This window comes from Triturus cristatus, chromosome 11 (assembly GCF_964204655.1).
Source record: "Triturus cristatus chromosome 11, aTriCri1.1, whole genome shotgun sequence".
Lineage (NCBI taxonomy): Eukaryota > Metazoa > Chordata > Amphibia > Caudata > Salamandridae > Triturus > Triturus cristatus.
Genome location: NC_140594.1, coordinates 149837326 through 149856408, shown reverse-complemented (window position 1 = coordinate 149856408; position 19083 = coordinate 149837326). Strand labels below are relative to the sequence as shown.

The following is a 19083-nucleotide window of genomic DNA, read 5'->3' as shown; positions in this document are numbered from 1 at the left end:
CCCAAACGTGTATTTGTGCTATTACTGATAATTGCTAACTTGTAAACAAAGTACTTCGAACTCCATTCTCATAAAGAGACTAGAGGGGTGTGTGTTAATCTAAATAGATATATTTTAAATATATACCTGGTGTGGTTGTCCTTTCATTTGATCATTCAAGAGATTATAGACTGGTAAAACAAGCTGCTTTACATTCCTTCAAGACTTAGCCTGAAGGCTGCTCTCCATAGCTACCACTTGGATAGCTTTCAATAAAGGTTGTCTTTAACCTATCACCATAAGGGGTTGTTTGGACTGACACAAGGTGCCCACTAGAACTAGTGGACAGCATATATCAGGCCACCTTCTCACAGTACCCACATAAAGTGTCCTGCAACACTCTGTTTAAAAATATACAGTTCTCCAAACTACATCGGGCCTACCTTACTCTGCCGCGACTCCAACGGTTCTACCCAGATACACCATTCCTACGCCCATGATCGCCCCGCGATACAGTCCCATTTCAGTACAATACACAGGACACTGCGGCAACTAACAGGGCTCACTGACATTCACACCTGGGAGGCCAGTGGGATTGGGATATTTCTCAGGCGAAAGTCCCTTAAAGTTCAGGTGTGCTTTGCCTCCTTAGCCCTTCTTCTGGTGACGAGAGGGATCAAAGGTACTGGAGAGCCCCAGAAGGACCCCCATTATCAGCCTGGTCAGGAGTGGTTAGTAAATGGGGCTCGGCAGAGGAGGACACAACCAGGCGGGAGGAGGTACATGGTGTACGCAGGAAACATTTCCACGGAGTCGGTTACACTACTGCACCAGTTCCGCCACCTCACAGTAAGCACCCAGCAACCACCACCACAGACAATTGCAACTGAAATCTCGAGCCAAGATATGCAAGCCGAGACCCCCTAAATACCCGTGGCGACACAGGTACCACGTTAGTGCATGATCTGCAGTACCCCCACGAAAAGAGACCTGCGCACAGCGCCGAAACTCATCTGACCCACACTTTAGGAGAGTCCTCACCCCCCTACAAATACATGCAACATAATTCTTTCATCTCTCAACGCCCACAGATGAAGGTTCCATTTTGTCCTGCCCCACCTACCCCAGGTTTCCACCCCGTAAGTTGTCCATGCCAGTAGTTCCAAGGACCGGTTACCGCTCAAGATGAATAGCTCCTATTGTAGCTACATTAAGCCACCACGACACTGCACGACGATAGCAGGGTGACCAATAGACAAACCCGCTACTCACGTATAATGTCACACCCTTAATAGACCAGCAGACATGTAATATACAATTATAATAACCGAGCTAAATGTTATGACTGCAACTATGTAAAATGTTGTGAAAAATCTAATTAAAATTATTTATATAAAAAAAAATACATGGTAACATCATACAACCACACAATATAATATACCCCATTTCCTTCCATCACCCCTTGAGTTAATCCCACAATTTCAGATCTTCAGGTATTTACTTTACCAAGTATGTAAAGGTCCAATTAAAGAAAGAGTTCTACAAACACAAAACTCTGACACTATAACAAAACTAGTTGGGAAAAACTGAAATTTGATGTAACTGATGACAAATAGGAAAACATCAAAGTTCTATCAGTCATTTGAAAGAAGACTGAGCCAGAAAGTTTACCTTCTTGTATCTCTTCTTCAAATCTGTATATGTCTCCAATTTAAGCTGTTTCCCTGTGTTGGGCCTATAAATTAAGAAAAGCTTTTTTTTGGAGTTTACTTCTTTTGCTAAGATGGTGGTCTTCTTGTTATTTCGGATCTGAAAGAAAAACATGCTCTGTTACCTATGTTACACACAACAAGCACACTGCGTTTTGATTTCCATGTCCAACAGCAGCACAATAGAAAAAAAATATCACATAATTCCATGCACTTTGTTTCTTTTCATCACCAACTATTTGGGAAGTTAGAATTCTGCACGCGCAAAAGCCCAGATCAGACGAACACTTTTCATTGTTTGGGAATTCAACCAACATGGACATACGCTGTTCAAACACATCCCTCTTTGGCATCTTTGTGCTCGCAAACTTTTCTGGCAGATGAACAAGTTACTTACTTTCGGTAACTATGTATCTGTAAGAGACATACATTAGTTATAGATTCCTTACCTCAGAATTACCCCAAGGCCTCAAACTGGATCTGGAGAATTTTGCTGTAGCAGTACCCCTGAGCGTCAGTAGGTGGCATCGATCGAGTCTTTCGTCATGGTTGCCGGGATGACTTCGCAGTATCTACTTACACGCCACCCTTGCGCGCGGACGTCAGTTTTGACACGACTTTCCACACCAGAAGCGCTGAGCCATGCAAGACACGGACCAATGGCACACAAAACTAGGGCCCTGGAAGGGAGTCCCTATTCCTAGAAGTTAGCTCGCAGAACGGGGAGGATGGGTGGGGCGGTAAGTAATCTAACACTAATGTATGTCTCTTACAGATGCATCGTTACCGAAGGTATGTAACTTGTGCATCTGAAAGAGACCATTATAGATTCCTTACCTTAGAATAGATACCCCAGCAATACCAACCCCGGAGGTGGGTCTGCAAACTAAGTTTACACCAGAAAGTCCTGGAGAACAGAACGGCCAAAAAAGCCATCGCCCTGGACTTGGTTATCCAGGTAGTAATGTCTTGTGAAAGTGTGCTAGGTTGCCCACGTGGCTACCTGGCAGAAGTCAATCAGCGGAACTCAACGTTCCAAAGCAGTAGAGGCTGCCATCGCCCTGATAGAGTGGGTTCCTTTTTCACCAAAGGATAGCAGATTTGGATGCAAAGGACAATCCATCGAGAGATGGTACATTTGTGCACAGCCTGAACATTCTTGGCACCCACATAAACCACGAAGAGTTGATCGTCCACTCAGAATTCTTTAGTGCAGTCCAAGTAGAAAGACAGCACATGTTTTGGATCCAGACAGTGGAGTCTCTCTTCCTCTTCGGAAGGGTGCGGATGCAGGAAGAAGTTGGGTAATGTGATGGTCTGATCTATGTGGAAACAAGTAACAATTTTGGGAAGAAAAGAGGGCCTAGTGCAAAGGACCATGCGAAGGACCACTTTGACAGGATGACCTGCAAGAAAAGGAGGCTTCGAGGAAAGAGCCTGAAGCTCACTCACCCTGCGAGCAGATGTAATGGCAAGCAGGAAATCAGTTTTCAAGGTAACAAGACGAAGAGGACAATTATCTAGTGGCTCGAAGTCAGCACACATAAGGTAAGTAAGAACAAGATTCAAGTCCCACTGGGGCATTAAGAAAGGAGAAGAAGGAAAGAGATGAGTAATGTCCTCCTGAAATCTATTTACAATCGTAGTCTTGAAAAGAGAAGGCTGATCAGGAAGGCGCAGAAATGCAGAGATGGCCGAAAGGTAGCCTTTAAGAGTGCCTTTGGCAAAGCCCTGATGGGCCAAAGATAGAATGAAGAAGAGAACCTTCGAAAGAGGGGCAGTAAGGGGATTCACAGCCTTTGCTGTGCACCATGCCACAAATTTGTTCCATCTACAGGCGTATACTGTTTTAGTGGAGGGGCGCCTGGCTGACAAGATAACGTTACAGACTTCGGAAGGAAGGTCGAAAGCTGTAAACTGTTGCAGCTAAATCTCCATGCAAGGAGGTGGAAGCTGGACAGGTCTGGGTGGAGGATCGTCCCCTGCTGTTGCAACAGAAGATCCTCCCGAAGGGGCAATCTGATCGGAGGATCGATGGCCATGCTCAAGAGCTCAGGGTACCAAACGCGTCGTACCCAGTCCAGAGCCACAAGAACGACTTGGGCACGGTCACGCTTTCTCTTCAGCACTCTGGGTACAATTGGTACAGGCGTAGGGCAAACAGGAGGCTGCAGTTCCACTTGCGATGAAAAGTGTCGCCGAGCGAGTGCCGTCTTGGAAATTCCAACACGTAGAATTGCTGACATTGTGTGTTCTCTTCGGTGGCAAACAGATCTAACCAAGGCTCTCCCTACTGCTAAAAGAGACCTTGCACCACCTCCGAGTGAAGACACCATTCGCGATCCATCATGCACAGGGGGCTGAGTTGGTCCGCCCTGGTGTTCAGGGAACCTGCTAGGTGTTGAACCACCAGGGACATGCCTTGATGTTTCAGCCATGTTCAGAGGCGAAGAGCCTGTTGACGGAGGTTCCACGCCCCCACTCCGCCCTGTTTGTTGCAGTACCACATGGTGGGGGTGTTGTCTGAACACCTGCACTACTCTTCCTTTTACAGAAGGAAGGAATGCTTTCAGTGCAAGATGGATCGCCCGGAGCTCCAAAAGGTTGATGTGGAGATCGGATTCCGCCAGAGACTAGAGACCCCTGATCGCCGCCTCTCCCAAGTGGCTGCCCTATCCCAGGAGTGACGCATCCGTCACTACTATGAACTCTGGTTGGGAAAGGGAGAGGAATCTGCAGCTGACCCAATCATGGTTTTTGAGTCACCACTGCAATGGACGTGCAGCCCCCTCCGAGATCGGAAAGATTCCCCCGATACTGCGCCCACTGGGACTTCAGGTCCCACTGCAGAGCCAACATATGCCACCTGGCATTATCCAACAGCAGGATGCAGGAGGCCATGAGGCCCAGCAGTCTCGGGGTCAGTCTCACCGAAATCCGGGACAGAGGTTGAAACATCGGTATCATAGCCTGAATATCCCGGACTCGCTGCTCGGGAGAATAAGCCCGTAACTGCGCTGTATCCAGAACTGCTCTGATGAAAAGGAGCTACTGAGAGGGAACCAGGTGCAACTTCAGCACATTGATAGTGAACTCCAGTGAGTGCAGGAGGTCAGCCGTAGTCTGAATGTGGGAGACGACAGCCTGGGGCATACTCGCTTTCAACAGCCAGTCATAGAGATAGGGGAAGATTGGAACCCCTGATCTGCGTAGATGAGCTGCGACCACCGCCATCACTTTCGTAAACACCCGAAGGGCACTGGTAAGGCCAAAGGGGAGCACGTAAACTGAAAATACTCGTGGGCTACCGTGAGCTGTAGGTAACACTTGTGGGCTGGCAGGATGTAGATATGGAAGTAGGCGTCCTGCAAGTCCAATGCTACCATCCAGTATTAGGGCAGACAGGACCTGAGCTAATGTGAGCGTCTTGAACTTCTCCTTTGGGAGGAAGCGGTTGAGGGCCCTGAGGTCAAAAGCAGTACACATATGACTTTGGACTCTGCAGAATACTTCTTCTCACACCCGTTACAGTGGACTTTAGTGAGTGTCTGGAATCTGTAGGCCTTAAGTTAATCTAGCCCATGGGCTCCACATCCCCATAAGTGAATAATGAAGTGAAAACCACTGTAAAACACACTGACTTTCCCTGGCATGTTTCTTTCCAGTGTATAAAGCCTATTCCATGTCAGCACCTCATTCTGCATGTCCTTCCACACCAGTCTATCTGCACCTGCTCCTTGGCTGCGCACGCTAGGAATCTCCCCTGCGCAGCCCCTACATGTGTGCACACACATGTACATGTGTGTCTGCATGTAACCAGCCCGGTGTCCCTTACTCCAGCAGCTACGCAGTGGCCTGGTCAAGCCAGGGGGACACCAGTAAAATCCCCATGCAGTCTCTTTCATTAGGAGTTCACTGTGGGTGAGTCCCAACTTATGAGGCCCCCCCACAGTAAAAGCTCAACTAGTAGGTGCTCAAAAAGCGAAAAATCCAGGCGGCCCATAGTGTCAGAACCACCTTCTTACAGGCAGTATTATCGGTGTGGGTAGATGAGCTCCGGGGGTCACTGGGAGAGAGCGGATGGGTGCTGATATCGAGCTTTTGCATGTGGCGGGAAGGAGCAGTTGAGAAACACGTCCTAGCTCGTCGCCATCTTGGCCATGCCCGAGGGTCACAGTTTAAAACAGGACTTTAATTTAGAAGACAATCCTTCAAAGATAACAAAAAACGAAGGGAATAGTGGAAAAATAATTTCAAACACTGAATAAAGTATGTTTAAACAAGGCTTCTCCAATTAGTAGCTAGTAAGCTACAGGTAGCTCTACAAATACCTGTAAGCAGCGCTCCGGTGTCCAACCCAGCCAACTAAGTTAGAAGCTTTTGCTTGTTTAAATTAATATATGTATTCCAAAATTGTGTACCCGATTAAAATGTGTGTATTTTCAGAACCCATCATTTTCAAAAGATATTTAAAGCTGATATTTGAATGATAAATCGTGCAGCATTGGGAGACGTATTCCTCATATAATTACCTTGATATTATTAATTTGGTGCCATGAGCACTGCAAGTTTGGCTGTTATGTATTACCCTTGTAGAGCCAGTCCAAATTCAAAAAGCCTTTTTTGCATTAATTCTGGCAATCATGCACTGATGTGATTATGGCTGGTAATCTTGTGTAGGGTGGCCATTAATGCAATCTTGCCAGAGGTGTACTACACAAATATTAGTAGCTTGGCATGATTTCCATTGAACATACATAGCTTTTTATGAATGAAAAGTATCAAAACCCCTAGTTTGAACACAATCTTAATCAATACCCCTAAAAAAAAAACTCTAGAGGGGAAAACCTCTGAAGTGTTCTTAGATCCACAAAACACAAACTGGCGGTGTGAGGCAAACTGAGTACAGCACATGCTGGGAGATGGAACTGCACATGCTGGGAGATGGAACTGGATGGCTCCTTAATGGAGCAGTACATGTTCTTCAGTCTTGTGCACTTTTAACCCACAAAGCCCCTTTTTCTTTAAGTTTCGCTCTGTCAGAGGTACTTTCACGGTCAAAGCTAATACTTAAGCACAGTTTTAACAAGATGATGCAAGGAGGGGATGCAGTTTAAAAATGGCCGCTTCAGCCTCTAATTCAAGGCAAAGACTTAAAATGTATATAAAAGGATAAGGTTACTTACCCAGTAAGCATCTGCTTTTGGCATGTAGAGCTGTAAAGTCACGTGCTGTGCCTAGCTCGCCATCTAGTGTTGGGTCCGGATGTTTGCAGTCTTTCTAGTCACAAGGTAGGTGACTCCTCCTTTTGATGATAGTGCGCATGGGCATCGACTCCATTGTTAGATTGTTTGCCGCAGAGGGTGAGAATGGAGTAGTAGTAAAGAAGAGAGCTGTCCATGCATATGTATGTAAATTAAATAGGGAACTGCAGCAGCTACAGGTATCCGTGGAGGTGGGTGGGCACATGTGACTACAGCTCTACATGCTAAGAACAGATGCTTACTGGGCAAATAACAGCCGTTCGAGGTATGTGAGCTGTAGATCACATGCTGTGCATAGATTACATAGCAGTATCCTCCCAAAGCGGTGGCTAACCTGTAGCTGTTGGAGTTGTATGAAATAGTTTCTTAAGTACTGCTTGACCCACATTGGCTTGTTGTCTTGCTGACACATCTACACAATGTTTAGTGAATGTGTGCGGTACAGACCATGTTGCAGCTTTGCAAATGTCAGCAACAGGAATATTTCATTAAAAAAGCCATAGTGGCCCCTAGCTTACGAGTGGATGTGCCCTAGGGGGTACAGTTAGAGTTCTCTTTGATTTCTGCTTTCGCATAGCAGGTTTGAATGCACTTAACAATCCACCTTGCAATAGCTGATTTGGAGATAGGATTGCCTTTGTGTGGTGGCGCAAAAGTAACAAAGAGTTGTTTTGTTTTACGAAAAGATTTGGTCCTTTCAGTGTAGTACAAGAGTGCTCTTCTAACATCTAAGGTGGGTAGAGCACATTCTGCAACTGAGTCTGGTTGTGGGAAGAATACGGGTAATTCTACCGAGCGATTTATGTGAAATGCAGATACGACCTTAGGTAAAACTTTAGGATTAGTACGAAGAACCACTTTGTCTAGTTGGAAAAATGGTTCTTGTATGGTTAATGCCTGTAATTCACTCACTCTCCTTAATGATGTGACTGAAATGAGGAACGGTGTTTTCCAAGAGAGAAACTGTAGTACGCATTTATGCATGGGCTCAAAAGGAGGGCCCATCAAACTTGTAAGGACTATATTAAGATCCCACAGTAGAGCAGGTGCAAGGTTTGGTGGTATGACTCTTTAGTCCTTCCATGAAAGCTTTGATCACAGGTACTCTAAATAATGACAAATGCTGTCTATTTTGTATATACGCAGCAAGTAGTCTGATAGAGGTATAAGCCAACGCTGACGGTTGCAAGTGTAACAGATAGCATATGATGTTCTGTATGAAAGCATCAACAGGGTTGGTATGACTGATACCACCGTAGATAACAAATCTCTTTTACTTAGCTGCGTAGCAGGCCCTTGTAGCAGGTCTTCTAGCCTCCCTAATGATATTCATACATTCTGGTGGAAGGTTTAAGTAACCAAACTCCAAGACTTCAGGAGCTCGATTGTGAGATTCAGTTGCTTGGGATCTGGGTGTTTGATTTCTCCATGGTTGTGTGTGAGGAGACTAGAGGTTAAATGTAGCTTTTGATGCGGGACTAGAGATGGCTCCAACAGGGTTGTGAACCACGGTTGATGTGCCCATGTGGGAGCTACTAGGATTAGTGTGAGAGATGTTTGTTTCAGCTTTTGAACCACTAATGGAATGAGTTAGAGAGGCGGAAAATCATAAGCAAATATCCCTGACCAGTTCATCCCTAGTGTATTGCCTTTGAATTGAAGGTGTGGGTACCTAGATGCGAAGCATTGGCATTTTGTTGTGTTTTGCGAACAGGTCTATGTGAGTGACTCCCCAACTTTGAAAATATGGGAGGAGAACCTAAGGGTGGGGTTCCCATTTGCGGATTTGCGGTCTCTGTCTGCTGAAGAGATCTGCAATCTGGTTGTTCACTCCTGGGAGGTGTTCCACTAGGAGATAAAGTTTGTAGTGAATGGCCCACCTCCAGATGTCTTGGGCTAAGTGTGACAGTTGGGGAGTGTCCCCCCCCCCCTGTTTTTGTATGTAATACATAGCTGTCATGTTGTCTGTACGAACCAAGACAGCTTTGCCTTACAGGTGAGTCTCAAACGCCTTGAGAGCTAGAAAGATAGCAAGCAGCTCAAGATGATTGATGTGAACAACTTCTGCTGTTGACTCCAAAAGCCTTGCACTGTGTGTTGTTGTAGATAAACTCCCCAGCCAGTGATGGACACGTCCGCTGTCAGTACTATCTGTGGAACCGAGTCTATGAAATGCAATCCTTTTGACAAATTTTGTGAGTTCCTCCATTGCAGAGAGCGGTCAATAGACCGTGTGACAGGTTCCACTGACTGGCTACGCATTCTTGAAGTGAACGCATGTGCAGTCTGGCTTGGGGGACGATTATGATGCAAGATGCCATCATTCCCAGCAATTGCATATAAACCCGAGCTGGAATCCAATGATTGGGTTGAAATCGGAGAATTAAAGCCTGAATATTTCTAATTCTGGCTGCCAGGGCCTTTTGAGTATTTAGCGTGGCTCCAAGGTATTTCTGAGTATTGGCTGGTTGGAGAGGTGATTTTGTCGCATTGATTGTGAACCCTAGATGATGTTGTAACTGGATTATACTGAAAGTGTGCTGAAGGCATTACTGGTACCTGCTGGTTTTGATGAGCCAGTCGTCTAAGTATGGGAAGACATGGATGCTTTATCTTCTTAGGTGAGCAGTTACTACCGCCAGACACTTGTGAACACTCTGGGGGCAGTGGTGACTCCGAATGGGAGTACCTTGAAATGGGAGTACCTTGAAATGGAAGTGTTGACCCACGAACCTGAGGAATTTGCGATGAGCGAAGTGGAATATGAAAATAGGCGTCTTTTAGATCTAAAGTAGACAGAAAGTCGCCTTTTTGCAGCAGAGGTAATACTTGTTGCAGTGTCACCAAGTGGAAATGATCTGACTGAATGTAAAGATTTAGTTCTCTGAGATCTAATATTGGTCTGAGAGAACCATCTTTTTTGGGTATAAGGAAGAAAAAAAGAGTATACACGGACCCGTGATGTTGTAGTGGCACGGGTTCTATAGCTCCTTTTAGAAGTAGAGACTGAACCTCTTGTTTGAGGTGTATTTGTTCTGGTGAAAGTTTGTGTGGCTTTGGTGGAATGTTTGGAGGAGTGTTGATGAACTCCAGGCTGTAACCAGAACGGATAATTTGCAGTACCCAATTGTCTGTTGTTATTGACTGCCAGATTGGTAGGAAATCCGACAGTCTTCCCCAGACAAGTGTTAAGTGATCGGGGAAAGCGGAGGCAAATCACTGCTTTGTATTGGAGGGGGAGGTGCGTGTGTTTGGACCCCTGACGTTGTTACCTCTGTAACCCCCTCTTAACTAACCTCTAGATGGAGAGAGTTGGTTATTGCCCTTATAGGTGGAGATGGTCTCAGAGTAGGTATTTTTAGAGCCTCCGCGGTAAAAGGAGTCCCGAAAGAACTACGGTGTTGACTGAAGGGCTCCCATGGATTTGGCCACTTCAATGTCCTCCTTCATTTTCTCTAGTGAAGGATCTACCATTGGGCCAAATAGATGCTCTTTATCAAAGGGAGTGTTTAAAATGGAGGTTTGCACTTCTGGTTTGAACCCTGATATGCAAAGCCAAGCATGTCTTCTCAAGAGGACACTGGTGTTTACCGCTCTAGCAGCAGTGTCTGCAGCATCTACGGAACATCTTATAGATTATTGGAAATAAGTTGCCCTTCACGCACCAGGTCTTGTGCCTTAGAACTATGATCCTGGGGCAAATATTGTATTAATTGCTACATCTCGTCCCAGTGCGCACGGTCATATCGTGCTAGCAATGCCTGAGTGTTTGAGATGTGCCAGAAATTGGCTGCCTGAGAGGCCACCCTTTTCCCGGAAGCATCAAAACGTTTGTATTCCTTATCCGGGGGTGGAGCATCTCCTGTTGTCTGGTCCTTGCATTGGACCTCGATTGATACTAACAAGAAGGTCGAATCTCAAGGTGAACCGCTGCGCGTAATAAGAGTGAAGCGGAAGAGGAGGTTTTTATGACCCTCGATCCCTGGAGGATAACGGAGTCAGGAATCCTGGGAGAGTAAACGATTCGGTAGTCCCGCGAACAGGCAATTTATAAAAACAAGGCGCCTAGAAACGGCAAGTCCAACATTTGTACCTCAATTGAGGTTGGCTGTACATACGAGGCATATCAAACTCTATATGACTCGTTTGGACAGTTGAAACTATACCAGGACCTAGAAACTGGAAAACTACTACAGAGAAAATCATTACTACTGTTTTGATAAAGATGGAAAAATTCTAAAACCATCGAAGCGCGTCGACGCAAATTTGTTAACATAATCCTATAGTGGACTGAGTCCTGTATTGGTAAAATAAGAAGTACATCCAGGCTGGGTCCCGAAAGAATCAACTCAGGATTTGTCACTCAGAATGTGTATTGTCTAAAATCCCCTTTTTAGGTCGAGGTCTGCCGAAGGCAGAACCGGAAGTCGGAGATTTAATGTTTCCTAGAGTGGCTATTTAGCCCGCCTCTCTTTTTGCTTCTCCTCCATTGGCTGGCTTCCTAAACGGAGGCCAGCCATTGGAGGAGAGAGCCGTCCCTCCAAATAGGCTCCGTCTTTTTCAGATTCGGGGGCGTGTTCCTTGCTGTTCTTTCCACTTTTTAGCCACGCCCATTAGAACAGCAGGAACACGCCCCCGAATCCGAAAAAGTTTGGAAGCTCCCATCCGCCATTTTTTATCGATCGTCTGGCCGTGAGGATCTTCTTGCTGTTGCTCTCGCGCGCTGCCCGCCTGCGTCCTCCTCGCTGCCCTGCACACCGGGTTTTCACGCTGTGCTTGTTTTTCCTCCTTTGTGCGTTTTCCCATATTGTGCGAGCCATCCGATAGACCCTAACGGCTCGAATTACGAACTTCGTAAGGATCACGCACTTTGCTTGTGACAGAGGAATGAAGCCATTGTCTTGGAGACGCTCCGAGGTTTTTGTGAACCTTCTGTAATTGATGTTATCAGCAGGGCCCTAGGACGAGTTTCGAAGCTTCCATCCACCATATGTTTAATATGCACGCGCCACTTTTCACGGTGTTGCCCACCCCACCACCACCGCCCCTCGCTCCTTGTTTAATTTGTTTGATAAGCCAGGCATGTTCCAGCAACCGGGATTCCATTCAGCCCCTTCACTGCTAGAGAGAGGGGCTGCCCAGCAGGATGTCAGCGTCGAGCCGAGAGGTGCGCTTGAAACCGAAAGGGCTGCTCCGCTCCTTCTCCGTGCAGCTTCACCAGGAGCCTAGTGTCCCGAAGACTGGAGGAGCCCCCTGCCTGTGCCAGCCTCGCCTCTTCGACCCCTGGTAACGCTCGCGGCTGTGTATGCCTCCCGCGTGCATTGTTGTCAGCTGATCGCAAGAGCGTTGCACAGGCTTTGCTAACATTGACTAATGATGCTGGTTTAAAATGGTGACTGGTCCACTACACATAAGGAGTCTTGCAGCTCGCTCTGCAGATTTTTTGTTTATTTTCTTTGTGAAATTTTTTAAATACCGGAAACTCAACCCGAAGATATTGCAGCGCTTTGGCTAAACAAACACCGTCAAACCGGAGGCTGCCGTGCTAGTTATGCTTTCATTATTGTGTCTCTTTCCCTGCTCCTCTACCCACTCTCTCTGCTCTTACTCTCCCCTCCCTTCTACCTCTCCCACATAGTCACCGGGCTCCTGCTTCCACATCGGGTACTAACCTGCATGTATTTCTATTGAGGTTACCAGTGCTATTGTGTGACAGCCAACAGTACTGAAACTCGTTTGTGCAGGATGGAGTTTCAAGTTGTCGGGCAATTGTAATGTCTATGGTCATGCGAGCGGCCCGTGGTTTTACATTAAGCAATGTGCATGAATACAGATAATACTCAAAACGCCGGCATACAAACACAGGCAGTAAAAGGTTTAACTGCGTTTAGCTTTAAAATGTGACTTGCGCTGTTTTTTGTCTCTGTTTTCGCTTTGATTGAAATTGCTGGGAATAAAGCATCGATGCCCCATTGAGTTGTAAGATTAGAGATGATTTTATGTGCAGGGGCAGGAGATACTCTTTTATGCTTGATAGTAAAATAATTCGGGGGGCATCATTAAAACCTAGACTGGTGTTAAAGAAATATGCATGCCCCCTTTTTTTTTGGGAGTGGGGGCAGGCTAAACTAATTGCCTATCGTCTACTACACATTACGAGGCACTGAAGTGCATGCCCTGCGGGTTGTACGCTACTTCTTGGAAGCCTTATATTAGTGACTGAACACGTGTGAAGTTTGTTGGTGGTAATTTCGTTTACATTCTGAACCATTCCTATGTAATTAAGCAAAAGACCTCATTTCTGTTTTAAGTGTAAGTGCAATATTTAAAAGAAAGCTACGCCCTTATTTACGTTAATTTAACTTCATATTATACAAACATGCCACTTTGCAAAAATAACAGTGACATGTTTATAATCATTTTTGTAGTTAATGATGGACTGACATGCTTGCACAAGGAAATATTGTGAACTAGCTGTTTAACCTCTTCCCCAAATGATGTCCACAACCCGCCGTATTGGCCCATCTGTGAGATTGCAGTCCATGCTACGGGCAGACACTTTCTAACAGACAGACAGACCCCTGCAGATCAAGCCTCTGAGAAGCAGGCTGTCCTGTTTGGGATTGCAATATTCAGAACTATAGCCACTGTTGAAATTTTGCTAAGGATTCATAACAGCTTTGTCTCCCAGCCTGCTGTCAGACAATTTATGTGAGGATGGCCATGCCCTGCTGTGTAGTCCCTCACAAATAGGAAAAAGAGTGGATTTTAATCTCGAACTATAAAACAGTACTTCATCATATGCTGAAAGCTGGCAACCAAAAACTTAAAACACGCATGGTTTCTATTGTTTCAATGGCTCCTCTTTACTCTCGCAGGACTAGCTCCTGACCTGTACTCGCCCCCTCCAATATAAGTAAGTACATGACATACACCACAAAATGACATAATAATGCCGATGCCAAAAGAGGCTTGCTGAGGCTGATTCCATCCAGGGCCGGACTGGGAACCAAAACCGGCCCTGGCAAAGTGCTTGTGTACTCATTTTAACAACATTTAACAGATTAAAAGGACAACTTTGTAGAGATTTGAATCTGTTACCTGCGTTTCTCGTCAGCGAGTGCTTAGCTCGCTGAGCTACCTAATTTGGTAGTCCAGGCTGCTTCCTTTAGGGAGCCCAGGTGTAGAAGCCACTTACATTCATTAAGGGGGTCCCTCTGCTTGCTGCCTGTTTCTAGTTACAGCCTGCAGATCTTATCTGTGATTTGTGTTTAAATGTGAGCTCTCGCGACAAAGTTGTAAACCTGATTGATTTGCCGACTTTGAGACACGCCCGTGCCCCCAGGCCTGTATCTCCTGGCCACGGGCCTCTGCAGACAGTTCACAGGGGCGCCTTTGTCTCCCAACAATAGCCACAGAAGGAGCCCCCGTGGGGGGCAAACAACCCGAAACGTAATATAGTTGTCTGGCGGCGGGGCTTGGCGGCCGCACTTCCGACCACAAGATGGAAATGTGAGCACGTACCGGGTGATGTCACTTAGTGAGGTGCCCCCCCCCCTGTCTTGACTCCTTGAGTGGTGCAGACGTGGGGTGTCTGACTATGGACCTGTGGGCTACTGTGGGGGCAGTGTGCAGGCTTCAACTGCTAATCCCGGGTTCCCAGCCAACGTAGATCCTATCTGATCCTGGCTGCTACTGACGCTCAGTGTCTCGCCTTTGTTCTTGCGCACCTCTTTGACTGAACACTCCCGGCCCTGTGGGTGTAAGGTACTCCAAGGAATTCTTCAGCTTTTGATACGGAGTCCGCCGTGTTTTATTACCCTGATAAAGTGATGCAGGGAGACGGAGCACCAGTTGTGTTTCCTGTGTCATCTGTGACACAGTCAACCTCCTGGTGTGGCCCTAGCGGGCACCCTGCAAATTAACTGTTGTTATATAGTGCCTCACTTATGTTTCAAAGCACTGTAAGCAATAGCTGTTGTCATTACACCGTTTAATATTGCCCAATTGGGCCTCGGACACATCACATGCTAGCTGAATTCGCAGGAGTTCAAACTCCTGCCCCGGGCCAGTTAATAGTTGTGACGTACGTCAGATCTTTGGGGCCAGCAGCGCTGCATTCTGGGATTCACCTGGGCACGTACGGGCCTAGGAGCCGCAGAGGGCGAAGAGCTGAAGGTGGGTTGAACTTGTAATGCTGTAATACCCTCCTTTCGAGTTCACTGGCAAGTGGAAGTATCTACAGCTAATTTAACCCCCTTTAATTAAGGAAACCCTTTAAAGGACTACTAGTTAATTGAGCCCACAGACACAATGTAAATATTGCCTGATGATTCAAGCCTATGATATTTTCCGGTGGGAATGACGTCACACGTATATTGCTGTTTTATGCTTTTAACGTAAATTATGGTGGAACTATTCTAAATTGTGCTTGAGAATCATAACTCAACGCCGCTGCTATAAATAACTAACTGCGGTATTGCCAGCGTCCTTCCATCTTCAACACAGTATTCATAGTTTAATCGATGCACTCTACAACTGGATCTATGGTAGCGGTGACATTTGAAGTAGCAAAAAGTAAATATGTGTCAAATTTTGAGGTTACTGTGTGGCTCTGTGCGTGTGTGTGTGTGGCTCTGTATGTGTTGGTGGCTCTGTGTGTGTGTGGCTCAGTATGTGTAAGTCTGTGTATGTCTGTGTGGTTCTATGTGTGTAGCTGTGCGTGTGTGTGGCTCAGTGTATGTGTAGCTCAATAAGTGCATAGGTGCCTCTGTGTGTGTATAGATGGCTCAGTATCTTTATGTGGCTAGCTCGGTATGTGTGTTAAGTGACTCTATGTCTCTGGCTAGCTCTGTATGTGTAAGTCAGTGGCTCGGTATGTGGATGTCTGTAGCTCTGAATATTTGTGTGGATAGCTCTCTATCTGTGTCTGGCTGACTGTATGTGTGGCTCTGTATGTATGTCTGGGTGATACACTTTGTATGTGTGTGGCTCTGTGTGGGTGGTTCTGTATGTGTGTGGGGTTGGCTCTCTCACTACGTCACTCTCTCTCCCTAACACTCTCTCTCTCACTACCTCACTATCTCTCACTACCTCACTATCTCTCACTATACTACACTCTGTCTCACTAACTCTCTACCTCACTCTCTAACTCGCTACTCAACTCTCTCTTTCTCACAGCCACACAATATCACTACCACAGTAACTATCTCTCACTCTAACACACTACTTAAAAACTTCACTCTCTCTCACTACCTCACTCTCTATTTCAATACCTCACTCTCTCTCTGCTAATGCAATAGGTATCACATATGCAAAAAAAAGCTAATGCCAATAGAAATGACAATGCCATTTATTTCGGGATACAAAAATGATAAAAAAATAATGAGCAATACCAATAGCTCTACCTATAATATTGCCGAGACCATTGCATTGTAAATGCTTGTTTCTCTTCCTTTTATGTCAGTCCGTATTGTGATTTGTGCTTGTATAAAATAGTGAATAATGTACCAACTGTGTGATGATATGTATGAGATATAGGTGTAGGAACAATTTCTTTTTAAACTGTCGAATAATTTTTAATGATATTTTAATAAAACATTTTTTTAAAAAGTGATATTTTGAATTGGATGTTTTAGTAAGTGATTTTATCCTTATGCTGTGTGTTGCTAGCCACAATAGCGTGGGTGTCGCTAGGTAACAGATAAACTTTAACCTATTATGTGTTGAGGTGGTATTGAAAATTCTTTTCCTGAGGGATATTTTGCTACACTTGGTCCTTGCACTGGACCAGGGAGTCTCGTGGCAACTGACCTTTTGTATATACTGGGTCCGATGGTGCTGGCTTGTATTTTGTCTACTCTAGAGGTAAGAATAAGAGCTCTGACCGGGACGTTAGAGGAAATCCTCTTCTAAGAACTCTGTTGTATCGTTACCAAACATAGCCGAGTTGTATTTTAAGTATTTCTTTATTGACTTCAAGTTGCAGGATGGTAATTATGTACATGAGTCCAACAAGCTTGGTGATCCTTATACGCCAGCCCCACCAGGAACAGCCTGCCTGCTGCTCAGCCCATCTTCCAACTGTCACCACTCACCCACACAGGCACCCAAGCATTCCAAGCATCACAGTCACACCAACATTCCTCTGTCAACACTCACACTGGCTGAGTAGCTAGGAGAAAGGTAAACTGGAATAAACATGATAAGATCAGCAGGATATAACATATCCTCCTCCTTTTAAATAAAAGAAATTGAAAAAACTATAGTACATGGGCGGAAGTATACACATGAAAGTACAACAGCAAAGAAAAGTTCAAAACTCAGGGAAGCTATTTAAAATACAACTTCACGAGAGAGTCTGAACACAAAGTAACCGGAAAAGAAGGGTAAATATATTGACAAGCAAGAATAAAAAAATTGACAAGCAATATAACATCCTCCCCAATAAAACAAGTTAGAAAGATATGTAAAATGTAGCAAGGGTGGACCACACCCCTAGACAAACACCCATGACCCACAACAGTTGAAAGATTGAAAACTAAATGTGAATGGGACACGACCCATAAGACCTACCCTGTGTGAGGGTATGAAACCAATGTACACGTGTAGCACCAGGTGACTTACACACCATATGTACAGGACGAGAAGCGCGAGGCGACTTACACACCCAACAAAAAACATATGTAACGTAGTGGAACTACAACACAGAGAAATGGTAAACCACCCTCCAAGAAACCAGAACCACCCTCATGGAAGGGAGAGCAGTGTAAAAATGGAAGCTAAAACCATACCCATCCCTCATGTAAGAAAGTGTAGAACATATAAAAAGATGTGAGATCACCACCCACTAAAAGACTAGCAATCTTACATAAATGCTCCGCAAACCTAACACGTAAACCCACATATGCAATGTAGAAGTGTAACCAAAAATGTAATGTAAATTGTAGGCATAGCCAATAGAGTAAATGTGAAAACTGTGGCTGGCAAACCAACCTAAACAAATTAAAGCACGAACACACCCACGACGTCCAAGAATCGAACAACAAGCCCACATGAGTGAAGACTAAAAGAATTTACTTTTGAAATGTCAATCTTACATAACTGCAATCTAGAATGAATGAAGGCGTCTGAGAACCACACAATAAAAACAGGCAACATACATGGACTATTTCCTCCATGCGTGCAACAACGTTGTATGAGAACACAAACCAAACCTCAGTCAAAATGGGCAAAAGGGGGGCACCCAGACACAGGTGCTATACCAAATTGTTCCTTTTCTTGAGCAGAGCAGCCGTACACTTGAACCATGTGACGCACACAGTCTTCATCAAATTCCGGGTACTACAATGGAAGAACAAACGCAGATGTCCAGACATGGAGATGGAGACCAAACGAGACTCAGCAAGCCCTCCTGTGAGCGATGTCTCACGAATTTGCTAGCGAAAACAGGTTATACTCTTACACGAAAACTTTACTCAACTACCCATCCGTGAACTTGTGGAAAGGCAACGTTTCCCGAGTAACCGGCACCATGTGTCTCTTGGAGAATTTCTTTTTGTGCATCTCTATTGTGCGCAAGCATTCTATCGTGAATATGCACGCGAATAAACTTAGGGTGAACTGAGCCATAAGTCCTTCATGACTACCAAAGAGAAGAAAGAATGCGGCTCGTGCATGGCGGTGCACCGGAAGGCCAACACAAAAGAAATCAAGTCCAGCTGCTGTGTGCGGTCACAAACCCAAAATGGCGGCATGCGGTTATGACAGTAAGGCGAGTGCATGCGCTAAACATTGCCGCACAGCAACACCGACATGGTGAAGGCTGGATCGTCATGAAAAATCCAGAATCCCGAGGAGATTGCACACGACCCAAAACGGAAGGTAGATACGCGTCACTTGACTCATGCCCAGATTAAAGTGTTGCGCAGCGGTTGAACTGCCAAATCAGCCTCAAACATAAAGCCCCACACAATTCGCCAGTAGCATGGCAGTATTACCAAGAATTACAAGTACACAAAAAGATAGTACTCACAATAGAAGTGCCGCTCTTTCCACCAGCACGGCCACAACGCTACATTTGAAAAATCGGCATTTAAAAAAAATTGTGTATTGCCCCCCCATCAGTAACA

The 19083-nt window shown here is 45.5% G+C and overlaps 1 protein-coding gene across 7 annotated transcripts in view; it reads right to left on the bottom strand.

The window, feature by feature from the left end:
• Nucleotides 1-19083, bottom strand: part of SBNO1 (strawberry notch homolog 1) — a 1282279-nt gene that overhangs the window by 148783 nt on the left and 1114413 nt on the right. For all 7 annotated transcript variants that reach the window (XM_085634811.1, XM_085634813.1, XM_085634807.1 and 4 more), the window contains one exon: nt 1651-1788. In XM_085634811.1, coding sequence (XP_085490937.1) covers nt 1651-1788 — 138 coding nt within the window. The remainder of the gene's footprint in view (nt 1-1650; nt 1789-19083) is intronic.